The sequence below is a fragment of the Nothobranchius furzeri genome, chromosome 3 (assembly GCF_043380555.1).
Source record: "Nothobranchius furzeri strain GRZ-AD chromosome 3, NfurGRZ-RIMD1, whole genome shotgun sequence".
Classification (NCBI taxonomy): Eukaryota; Metazoa; Chordata; class Actinopteri; order Cyprinodontiformes; family Nothobranchiidae; genus Nothobranchius; species Nothobranchius furzeri.
Window position 1 is genome coordinate 70,297,702 of NC_091743.1, and position 11,568 is coordinate 70,309,269.

At 42.2% G+C, this 11,568-nt stretch overlaps 1 protein-coding gene across 4 annotated transcripts in view; it reads left to right on the forward strand.

The window, feature by feature from the left end:
* Nucleotides 1–5,748, forward strand: part of nav1b (neuron navigator 1b) — a 100,316-nt gene extending 94,568 nt beyond the window's left edge. For all 4 annotated transcript variants that reach the window (XM_070549488.1, XM_070549489.1, XM_070549490.1 and 1 more), the window contains 11 exons: nucleotides 344–542; nucleotides 737–834; nucleotides 922–1,017; nucleotides 1,154–1,322; nucleotides 1,933–2,168; nucleotides 2,295–2,449; nucleotides 2,529–2,600; nucleotides 2,715–2,911; nucleotides 2,982–3,100; nucleotides 5,146–5,343; nucleotides 5,437–5,748. In XM_070549488.1, coding sequence (XP_070405589.1) covers nucleotides 344–542; nucleotides 737–834; nucleotides 922–1,017; nucleotides 1,154–1,322; nucleotides 1,933–2,168; nucleotides 2,295–2,449; nucleotides 2,529–2,600; nucleotides 2,715–2,911; nucleotides 2,982–3,100; nucleotides 5,146–5,343; nucleotides 5,437–5,520 — 1,623 coding nt within the window. In that variant the 3' untranslated portion in view covers nucleotides 5,521–5,748. The remainder of the gene's footprint in view (nucleotides 1–343; nucleotides 543–736; nucleotides 835–921; nucleotides 1,018–1,153; nucleotides 1,323–1,932; nucleotides 2,169–2,294; nucleotides 2,450–2,528; nucleotides 2,601–2,714; nucleotides 2,912–2,981; nucleotides 3,101–5,145; nucleotides 5,344–5,436) is intronic.
* The last annotated feature ends 5,820 nt before the right edge of the window (nucleotides 5,749–11,568 follow it).

Below are 11,568 nucleotides of genomic sequence, written 5' to 3' on the forward strand. Positions count from 1 at the left end.
TGGTATTCTGGCCGCAGAGGGTGGGGGGGTCTGAAGGACATTTTATTAACCCTGCAAATGGTCATTTCAGCTCACACTGGCTCAAAAGATTATTTCAAATATGAAAAAGTTGCATATACTATGGCCTGAATATTTCTATATCAACAAATAAGTAGCGCTTTATTCACCAGTTTGCTCTCTGATAGAAATTTTTCATGCCAGTTGAATCATTTTAAAGTGGCTCAGTATTTCTGCTGCAGTTTTAGAACATTTTTTAGACTGCACCCACAGAAACGTGCTCCACTCCTGCAGCATTAACACAGCTCTTTGCTAACAAACACACACGTGTGACGTTGCTTCACAGAGGACAGTAGAGAGTCTGAAGGCTGAGAACGATCATCTGAGGACGGGCAATCTGTCTCCCTGTCCTTCCCCGGGACCCTCCAACTCCGCTTCCCAGTCCTCTGGGCTCACAGCTCTGGGAAGTTCATCACCTCGACAGTCTGTAGCCATGCACATGCCCAAAAGCTACAGCAGAGGGCTGAGCGAGGGCAGCAGCTCAGGTACAGTCCAGTCTCTGACGAGCTAAAAAGATCAAGAGTAAAAATAGATCAGGAGGAGGACAAATAAGCACAGTCAAAAAATAAACTCACTTTCTAATTAAATTATGCTTTTGAAGAAGAAGTTAGTCAGGCCACAGATGTTTTTTTTTAAATCATTTAGAAAATTCATCATATGTTCTCATTCTCTCCAACAGACGTCCATTCTGCCGACTCCCTCGGCTTTTCTTCACAGAGGGATGATCACCGTGTCAGAGTGGTCGTTTGCGTCGCAGATTTACGGGTCTTTAAAGAGGTGAGGTTTGAGTTTTTTTGTTTTGTTTGTTTTTTCAGGAACCTCACTGTTTCTGGATCACCTGGTGATTTCATCTCATCTCCGCAGGAGGTTAAACAGCAGGACTTCTTCATCGGTACAGTCAGGGTGAATGGCAGAATGGACTGGGTCATGTTGGATTCTGCTGTCAGCCAGGCTTTTAAAGTGAGACTTTTAGTCTGAAAAGATTAAGAAAACAACAACTAGTTATCATGTTACTGTAGGTTTTCTTAGCTGTTTGTGTCATGCTGAACATTTTCACACAAGAATCTGTTCTGGTTTTCTGTTTGTTCTAACGCAGGTCTACATAGCCAAGGTGGACCCCACCTTCAGCCTGGGCCTCTCCACAGACTCCATCTACAGCTACAGCATGGGCCACATAAAGAGAGTTCTGGGAGGAGAAGCCCCTGAGACACAGCCGTCTCGCTGCATGTCACGAGGACCCAGCAGCATCACGGTGGCTCTGAAAGGTCTGCACACACACTACAACACATGAAAAATACAAATCACTGTCTTTCTAGTAAAGTTTGAGGTATTTTTTAATCCTAAGTACTAATTTCAATGTGCAATAAGAAGAGCTGCATTTGGGCTTGTAGTTAGTTGTCAGCCACCTTCGTCTTTGCACGCTTGAATGCAAGAAGAGCTGTGAAAGCTGCAGCACAGGCAGTGCTCTGAGCAACCTGAGCCGATCGCCTTCAACCACCCTAAGACACATGGGCCCCATGGATGTTAAGGCAGGTTGCAGTTCTGCAGCCAGGGGGTTGGGCGCACACCCACTTCCCACTCTTGAAGCAAAGTTATTTTGAGAATGAAATGCCGGAGCTTGGTGTTGCTTATGAAGTACATGCGAGGTGATAGAAATCTGCTCTTGTTCAAATCCATCCGTGTTTTCTCTGGTTTTAGCAGAACTCTAAACACTAGAATAGAAGAACAGAATGGACTTTCTTGATCCCACAGTGGGGAAATTCACTCGTTAGGGCAGCTCCTACACTTAGAGAATAGGAAAAACTAAACCAAACAACCAAATTTCCATTAGCATCGTTCAGCGTGATCCTGACTTGTTCCTTTCCATGTGTCCAGGTTTGAAAGAGAAGTGTGTGGACAGCCTTGTTTTTGAAACCCTCATTCCTAAAACCATGATGCAGCATTACATCAGTCTCCTACTCAAACATCGCCGCCTCATCCTATCTGGTCCAAGCGGGACGGGTAAGAGCTACCTTGCTTCCCGGTTGGCTGAGTACCTGGTGGACCGAAGTGCCCGTGAGGTCACCAACGGCATTGTGATCACGTTCAACATGCACCGTCAGTCATGCAAGGTAACAGAAACCAACGCTCCGGCAAAACCTAGGTCTCATTGGATTTATTAGGCCTGTCAGAACATCAGTTCGTCTTTCATCATCTCACGCTACGCTTTCTTTTTGCCTCTTTTTTTCTTCCTCTAGGATCTGCAGCTGTATCTTTCTAATTTGGCCAATCAAATAGACCGGGAGAGCAGTGCGTCCGAGATCCCGCTGGTGCTGATATTAGATGATATTCATGATCCGGTTTCCATCAGCGAGCTCGTCAACGGAGCTCTGACATGCAAATATCACAAATGGTAAAACTGTCACGTACAGATGGTAGCGACGCGTGTTCTTCATAAATAACCTCATGTGTGACGTTTTCTCTACCTTCAGTCCTTACATCATTGGAACAAGCAATCAGCCAGTGAAGATGACAGCGAACCACAGCCTTCATCTGAGCTTCAGGTTGGTTTTAAATCAAGGGTTTAACTGTCTCAGAGTTAACGTTATTGGCACTTTTGATGCAAATGTTGTGGCTTGCAGCTGATTGATCTTAAAGTGATGTGACCTTTTCTTCAGAATGGTGACCTTCTCTAACAACGTGGAACCAGCGAATGGTTTTCTCGTACGATATTTGCACAGGAAGCTGATGGAATCAGAAGATGAGAGGAACCTGACCAACGAAGACCTGATCCGGGTCTTGGATTGGGTTCCCAAACTGTGGTATCATTTGCACACCTTCCTCGAGAAGCACAGCACATCTGACTTCCTCATCGGTATGAAAAATACAGAACAGCGTCAGAACAGGACTAGAAACAAATATGAGTGTGAGTTATGTGTCCACAGGGCCATGCTTCTTCCTGTCCTGCCCGGTCACAGTCGATGATTTTCGATCTTGGTTCATCGATCTTTGGAATCACTCTATTATTCCTTATCTGCAGGAAGGGGCAAAGGATGGCATCAAGGTGAGATTACATGTTCCACAGGGGCACATTTTGGGTCTGATAAATAAAAAAAAACAAATAGAAATAAATCTAAATGAAGGCGTCTTGGAGCATATTCTCGTTTTCTCTCTGGAATATCACATATTTTCATTTAGCAGGAACTTTCCATCTGGTTTTTCAGCACCTCTCTGTAAATTCAAGCACAGCAAACAAAAGAACGACGTGTGAACCCTCAGAAAAAGATCATGAATGGTGGAAGAATACTTGATTTTTTATTTAAGTAAAAGTACACATAAAAGTGTAGAGAAAGTACTTACCCAGAAGTGGAAAGATCGAAGAAATGTTTGAAGTAAAAGTAATAAGTATGCATTTTCAAATGTACTTAAAGTCCAGGTTCACTGAGAAACCATTTTTTTACTTGTTGTATTTTAAATACGACCAGTCACTCTTAGTTTCACTTGTAGGCTGAACATGAAAATAGTCTTCTACCCCCGTTTCCTGCAGTAGCTGCAGATAGAAAATAGACCAGGAAACGCTCGAATTAGAAAAGCCTGACAGATTAACACTCATGGACTCACCCACGTTGGCTCAAGACGGTGAAGGCGGTTGGTTTAACGTCCAGGAAATGACAGAAAAATGTCTCGACTAGTAGAAGCTAATCATTAGCATTAGCAACTCCACCACACAGCAGAACTCCTCTGGGCGTGTGTTGTTTGTGGAGATAAATCAGAGTCAGTGGTAGAGTTTCATTGCAGTTAGCCAATCCAAGGTGGGCCGTCCAAATATCAGGAATTAAGACTCCAAATCCAAGTAGTCTTCTGCTCACTTCCCCTCTGGTTCACTTCTAATTCCTAAAACAAGAGCACCAGAGCTTTCCCCCAGACATCAACCCACAAGGTGCTCAAGTAACATTTAAAAATGTGTTGTGTGTGTGTGTGGAAGTGTGCTGTCGGCCCGGGGGGTGGGGCAAAACACAAGAGAAGGTGCTGCCCATATTCATCAGATCACGGGTGGAATGGGGGTCTGACAAAACGTGAATGAGAGAACTATTTTCTTTAGAAACTTTTTAGGGAATGTAGTGGAGTAAAAGATAGAAAATGACTTGCTCACAATTTTCCTGAATTATTGTGTTATGTTCCATCCATGAAGATATTACACATTTTATCTAAGGATTTGAATCAATGTGTGAACGGCAATCTCAGTCACTACATCCAGTCATTTCATTTTTAAATAGTTCAGTTCAGTTCATTTATATAGCGCCAAATAACAAAGTTGTCTCAAGGCTCTTCACAAAGTAAACATTTTAATTGAACTGATAATCTGTACATTGATTTCAGTTCATTAAGCCAATAAGTAAAAAAGTTTCCTGTATAAGGAACCCCGCGGGTTGCATTGTGTCAGTGTGTCAGGGCGACGAGGCGAGGAACGGGGAAGTGACGGTGAGACGCACACGCAGAGGAGAGCAGGGGCGAGTGGAGCAGGTGGCAGAGAGGATGGGATGGCATCTCGTGAGAGCGAGTGGAGCTAAGGATGGATGGCGAGGAGGAAGGCTGAGCCTGGATTGGAACTGGAGCGGGTTGGTAAAGCAAATAGTTGGTCGGAGATTTGTGGATACGTGAAAACACGGATCTGGAGCTCTATCATGGAGAGATGATGACTGAGCATCAGAGTGAGTGAAAGCAGTATTTAACTGGTCTTGCTGTGGTTGTCCAATGGTGAGGCGGGGAGTAGATAATGTGCAGGTGTTGCAGGTTGGGCGTGATGAGGACCTGACACATCGAGTCACTGACTAGTGTCAGAGTCTTTACAGCAGTCCTCATACTAAGCACGCATGCAGCGACAGTAAAGAGGAAAACTTGCTTTTAACAAAGAAACCTCCAGAGGATCCTGGCTCAGCCATCTGTCACTGGAGTTTTGAGAAGACGGAGCTCACACACACACACACACACACACACGTGCGCACGCACACACACACACGTGCACGCGCACACACACACGTGCACACACACACACACACAGTGTGTTCTGACCCTTTTCCTATTTGTTTCTGTGTTGTGAATCTTCAGGTCCATGGTCAGAAGGCGGTGTGGGAGGACCCAGTGGAGTGGGTAAGGGGCACGCTGCCTTGGCCGTCTGCACAGCAGGACCAGGCTAAGCTGTTCCATCTTCCTCCTCCGAGCATCGGCTCCAGCAGCCCGTGCCAAGCCAGCGAGGAGAAGTCTCACAAGGAAACTCCACCCAGCTCAATGGAATCAGATCCTCTGGTAAGAGACACCATCGATGCCTTTTCTCTTCATAAAAATCTGTAAAAGTGAACTGATGATTCGATTTCTCAACTTTTCTCTTATTTTATCTAGATGGCAATGCTTCTGAAACTCCAAGAGGCGGCCAATTACATTGAATCTCCAGACAAAGAAGATCTGAACCTGCCCAAACTCTAAAACTTACATCAGCACTTGTGACTGAGCAGTGCACAATCAGAAACACGCACCCTAGCAGACGGAGTGGGTTTAATTCACTCTGCAGTGGGAGGTTGAAGATAAAAACCACAAGTGATCCCAACACATACAGTATAAACACTGTTCACGAATCTAAAATGAAAGTTAATTCATTACATTTAACACTTTAATAGCCTTCAGACTGGTGCTAACAGTTTACAATGAAATCCAGTGTTTAAGCACTTTCACTTCAGGGGATTTCTGCAAAAACGTGCACCGTCCATCCTGTTTTCTCCCCAAGTGCATCGTGGGATGTTGAGTCCTTATTAAATGGCGCAATTCTTGATGATGTTCAATTGTTTTGGAAAAGAGTATGACAGCATCACAAAAAGCTGTTGCTAGCAATGGTTTCTGGTACATATCTAGCGTCTGTCTAGCTTCTGAAGGCTAAATTGTAGCACATATGCAAATCCTTAACTCTATAACCCGAGCAGGTGAAAAATGCCTTAACAGCAGAGACATCCACATCACCTCAAGCTAAGCAGAATATATTGGTGCTTTCATCAGTCCGTCAGTTTACTTGATCAGATCTCTTTAAATCTATTTCTGGTTATTCTTTAGAGCAAAACTAACTGAACTCTGTGAGATCAATTTTATTTAAAAACCTTATCATAGTCTTCTTTATAATTTTCTGCATTTTTTAAGTTTAAAGCATAACTGGCTGTCATACTCTTTTGAATAAAACAACGTATTTATCACCAGTGTGGTCGGATCCCTTCGTGGCTGCACACGCTACTTTTTCAGAGCGTTTAAGTTTTATTTTCTATAACTGCACCAGCAGTGCTGCCATATGGATATATCAGGTATTACCAAACAGGGATATTATAATAAACACCCTCTGATAAACACAAACTGAGCAAATGCTCAGTGAATCTAATTCTGATGATTATATTTCATAAGAAATTACACCTCTTTCCCTGAGCATACTGTACATAGGATGTACATACAACCAAACAATGTTGCAATTACTTTATCTGCATTAGTTTGTGCAAATATCTGATGTACTAAACCAAATACTTTAAGTTTGCTTATTGACTGTCGAGTTAGGAGTTCAATTTTATCTATGAATGTATATAAAACACTTTACGACTGTATGACAGTATTGTGTAGTTGGTGCTTTTAAAGGACGCCTTATCGGAGTACCACTGCAGAACCTTTTTTAACTGTTGTGGTTTTACTGGATAGTTAATCTGCTTCAAAAACTAAAGCGTTTGTCACCATTTTTTTCTATTGTTTAAACATATATATGGTGCTCTTTAAAAAGGCCCCCAATTTAGGATTAAATGAGAGTCACTTAGTTGTGCAGAGTAATCTAGTCGAGGTGTTATTTCTGTCAAACACACAAAAGTAATGAGATTAATGTAATATAGGTAAATCCTGGTGAACCCATGTGAGTGTCGTGCAGTTTTCATTCTGGGTACACGACGCAAGCCAAACTGTGTTGAAAAGAGGTTTATTAAAACTTCATTAGGTGCTCTGTGTAGACTTTTGTGAAGACGTCTTAATGGATTAAATGAATGATAATGGTTGTGCAATAGTCCCCATCTCACTGTTTCAAGTCGAGTAAATGTTCTAAGTGAATGTTGGAGCACTTTGATGACAGCTTGATAAGGAACCTTTTAGATTGTGTTTGAGCAACAGATTTGTTGTTGCGTTTGTGCATGGTACTAATCTGCAGCTCTGATTGATGGCTGGTCATGAGAAAACGAAATTATTTACAGATATTAAAGACCAAGTTCACTGAGAAACTGTTATTTACTTGTTCTTTTTAAATTATAATGGGTCACTCTGAGTTTTTCATGCAGGCTGAACATGGAAATGGTCTCCTACACCTATCTCCTGCATTAGCTTCTGATAGAAAACAGACGGAGAAACTCTAGGATTAGAAAATCCTGACAGATCTATGTCACACTGTCACTCAACATTCATGGACTCACCCATCCTGACTCGCGATGAGGAAGGCTGTTGTTGGTTTAGTGTCTAATAGAGAGCAGAGAATGTCTCAGCTAATAGAATAATAGAAGCTAACTGTTAACGTTAGCAATTCCACCACACAGCAGAACTCCTTCAGGCTTGTTTTCTTTGTGGAGATAAAACATCAATGTCGCAGAGCAAATTGAGTCAGTGGTAGAGTCATCGATGTTGGAAAATCAGAGGTGAGATGTCTAAATACCAGGAAATAGGACTCCTAATCCTGCTGTGCTCTGCTTCCCTCTTTTCTGGCTAACTTCCTGAAACAGGAGAGCCCAGGCTCACAAGGCATTTGTTTATGCTAGAGACCACTGCAGATGTGTTGAAAAAAGACAAGTGAACTTGGTCTTTAAAGAGCAAAACTATGTGAGGAGACATCATTGCTGTAAATATTCCCAGAATCACTTCTGATGTGTCCTGCGGGATACCTAAAGCTACTAGGTCCAGCTTCTCGTCTCATTACTGGTTGTTGTGCCTGTTGCTCTGTAGTAGCTGTGACTTGTGTTTGCTTGTTAGTGCATCAGGACTATGCAGCAACTTCTACTGGTGTTGGCAGTTGGCGGATGTCACTTCACTGCTTTTTTCCTGGTCTTTAACTTCCTTGTATGGACCATATTGCACAAGAGAGACAAAAGTGAAAGCCCGTTTTAGCCAGTGAGACTCAGCCTTAAGGAATGGACGGTTTTGAACAGGGTTTATAAACGCAGTCAGAGTATTTAAGCTGTTTGATGTGTTTTGAGTTTATGAATGGAAACAGAGGAAATGTGATTTTGTAAATGGTCAAAAAACTTAGAAAAATTGCTAATAAAAATCAAACCATGAGCCGCGTTGGCTTACTTACACCTGCTTTCTTTTATGCTGGTATAGTTGATTTAGATCCAGAATCGGAGATACTACTCATGTCCTCGGCCAATACAGGTTGCTGAATAGTCATATTTTTGCAAAGCTTGTTGTGGGCTCAGATTAAAAAGAAGAAGAAAAAAAGTATTGTTATGCTGTATCTAATGTCACTGATGTGCAAATGTTAAGGGTTTGTAAGTGCTGTAAATGCATGTAAACTGCCGTGTGATGAGAAAAACCTTCACATCAACATCAATTAGGAAAGTCATTCATTTTTAAAACTGAAATGTTTCATATTTCTTTTATTTTCTTAATGCTCCTTTGTAAAACTTGATTTCTCTATTTTGTACAGTTCATCCGTGTAAAGGCTGTAAATACACAATGTTACCACTCTGGATGCAGCAACAATCAGAGCAGGATAAAATAAAAGCATCCATTAGAAAAGATAAATTATCAGCTAGGTTCAGTACATGGATAAAGTTTTCATTCACTTAGAACTTTTTGTTGGAAACAATAAAATAAAATACATGTCATACGACTTAGATTTTCCTCGTGTTTTAATTTGATTTGAAGGCACAGATACCGTATTGTGTTTTTGTTAAAAGTGAATAAAGAATTAATATCCTAACTATTACAGGGCGGCTGGCCGAGGAGTTAAAGTAACAAGTTAAGCTAGAGCTTTACCATCGAACTCAGTGATTGTTGAGTTAGAATCTTGACCAGTTTCATAGTTGACACCACTCTGCTGTCGTACTGCACTTAACAGTTTTGTTAGCTGCAGTGCTAGAGGTTAGCAATTTCAGTTTGCCGATCATCAAAAAAAAAAGCACAAGATGAAGAAAAGAAGAATTTTGCGTTTTCTGTCGGCATCATGGCGGAGCCTGAAAGTAAAAGTCAAAGAATAATTTTATTGGAGGTGAAGCAAAGCGCTAAAACCAGAGTGAACATTTGCATGGCCTACACTAGTGTGAGGGAGCTAAAGGAGGCTACAAAATCAAGAACTGATAGTGACCTGGCTTTGTTGCTACTGGACTTGTGAGTAATATTTATGTACAACAGTGGGGATCTTTGGGTTGTTTATTTTAGTACTAGTTGGATCATGTAAAGGGCTCGACAAACAGGAGGTGACAAACAACTGCGATCAGTGAAACTTTTCGTTATCGCTTTGATAACCTGACACATGGGACGCAACATGCGGCAGCGACCAGCTGGACCAAATTGGAGGGATTGTTGAGTTAGAGCAGTTCAGAGTTGAAAAAGCCGTAGATATGAAGTATGAGGTTTTGCTAGAGTTAAGTGAAGTCTTACTTCTGACTTTACTATATAAAAAAGAAAAATATGTGAATGGGATCATGCCATGTTACAACAAGAAAAAGAAACCGTGAATATGAGACCACACTCACAACCAACAATTTCTCATGCTGCTGCCTTTTTGAAGATCTCCATATTCTTTTGTAGAATTGTTGTAAAGCTCTGGGACATCTGACATGTATTACTTTTTTTTCATGTTTTCCCAGAGATGTACTGAGAAACATCCTGCCCACTCATTGGTCAGTTAATGAAACCTCTGATTGGTCCTTCTCCAAGTGACGGCGATGAAAAGTTAAAATTTTCTTAACTTTCTGAGATCACATCACTGGCTCGCCTGTGCACATCACATGCACAAGTGCAAAATTTCACATGCACGTTTTTTTGCGTGTCGCTTAGCAGGAGGGAGGCCCGTGATTATCGCTTTGTCATGCACGTCTCATTTAAAATAAATGGAGGAGAGGCGAAGTTGCTTCCTGTGTGTCGAGCCCATTGATGTTATTGTTGTTAGCGCTAGCTACAGCAAGGTTGTTTGTAGGACAGAGGAGCAGGAAAGTGCTCATTGTTACTTTTAAGTCAGTATATACGAGAATACATCATCTGGCCATGACCCATAGACAGAGCTCTGTCATGGAGCGGAGTCTATTGGACAACAAACAGCAAGGCGTACTCACTGCTATGGATGTCAGTCAACAGGGCAGTCTGCATTACACCATCAAAGAAGACACAAAAACATCCTTTTTCTAAATAAAGGACTCAAGTACCTCTATTTGTTCTCGACTCAAAGAAACGCCCAAGTCCAAAGATGATGCCAAAGTTGTTTCAAATGAGCCAATGCCAAGTTAGTTGTTCTGCTCCATCGCATTATCCCGCCCACCAAACCGATACTGCGCTGTGATGGGCGTGGACTTGAGGCTCCTGAGCGTAGACCAACTTGCAGAGCAAAGTAATTTTGCTTCAGATCCTGCCTTTCTATATTTGTAGGCTACCTCTGGGTGATATGAATGTGAAATTTGTGGCAAAGATGAAATTATTGTAAGACACCAACAGCCGTAAGTATGTGGTCTCTTTGAGACAGCCAAAATTGTCTTGTTATGATGTCACCAGTATGCGCCACTACCTCCTGCTCTTGCAAAACTTGGGTGAAGCGTGCTGCAGTTGGACACGTGGACTAAACTTTCTCTCCCTCACTCAAGTATCGTTACGGGTTGTGTAAACACTGCTTGTTTCTGGTATGGTGAGATAGCAGCCGTTCAACCGGGAGTTATATGGTTGTTGAAGAGTGTGTTTATTAAAGGGCAGCAGTAGCTCAACACGTTGAGCGGGTTGTCCAGTAATCGGAAGGTTGCAGGTTCGATCCCGGGTCTGGACAGAGAATTCTGCTGTTGTGTCCTTGGGCAGGACACTTAACCCACCTTGACTGCTGCTGGTGGTCAGAGGCCTCACCTCTGTCAGTGCGCCCTTGGGCAGCTGTGGCTACATCGTAGCTCATCACTGTGTGTGTGAATGGATGAATGATACACTGTAGTGTAAAGCGCTTTGGAGTCCTTACTCTGAGAGGCGCTATACAAGTGCAGGTCATTTATCATTTATCATTTTTGAGATTCCCCAGAGCCTGAGTGGTTGTCAGTCATTCCCTGTCTTTTCATGTGTTTCTGCCACTCCCGCTCCACCATCGAACGCAATCAAGACGTTACAAAACGCTGTAAAAGACCCAATGATGGATCATTCTGTACGTGTTTATTCAATTGGAACTAATCTCTGTTTCTTCAAACTGAGCCCATTCAAAGAGCTATTCATTTGGCTCAGGAGTGTAACAGGAGTCTTAACAAATATTCTTAATAAATTATGATAATTAATTAAACTCCACGT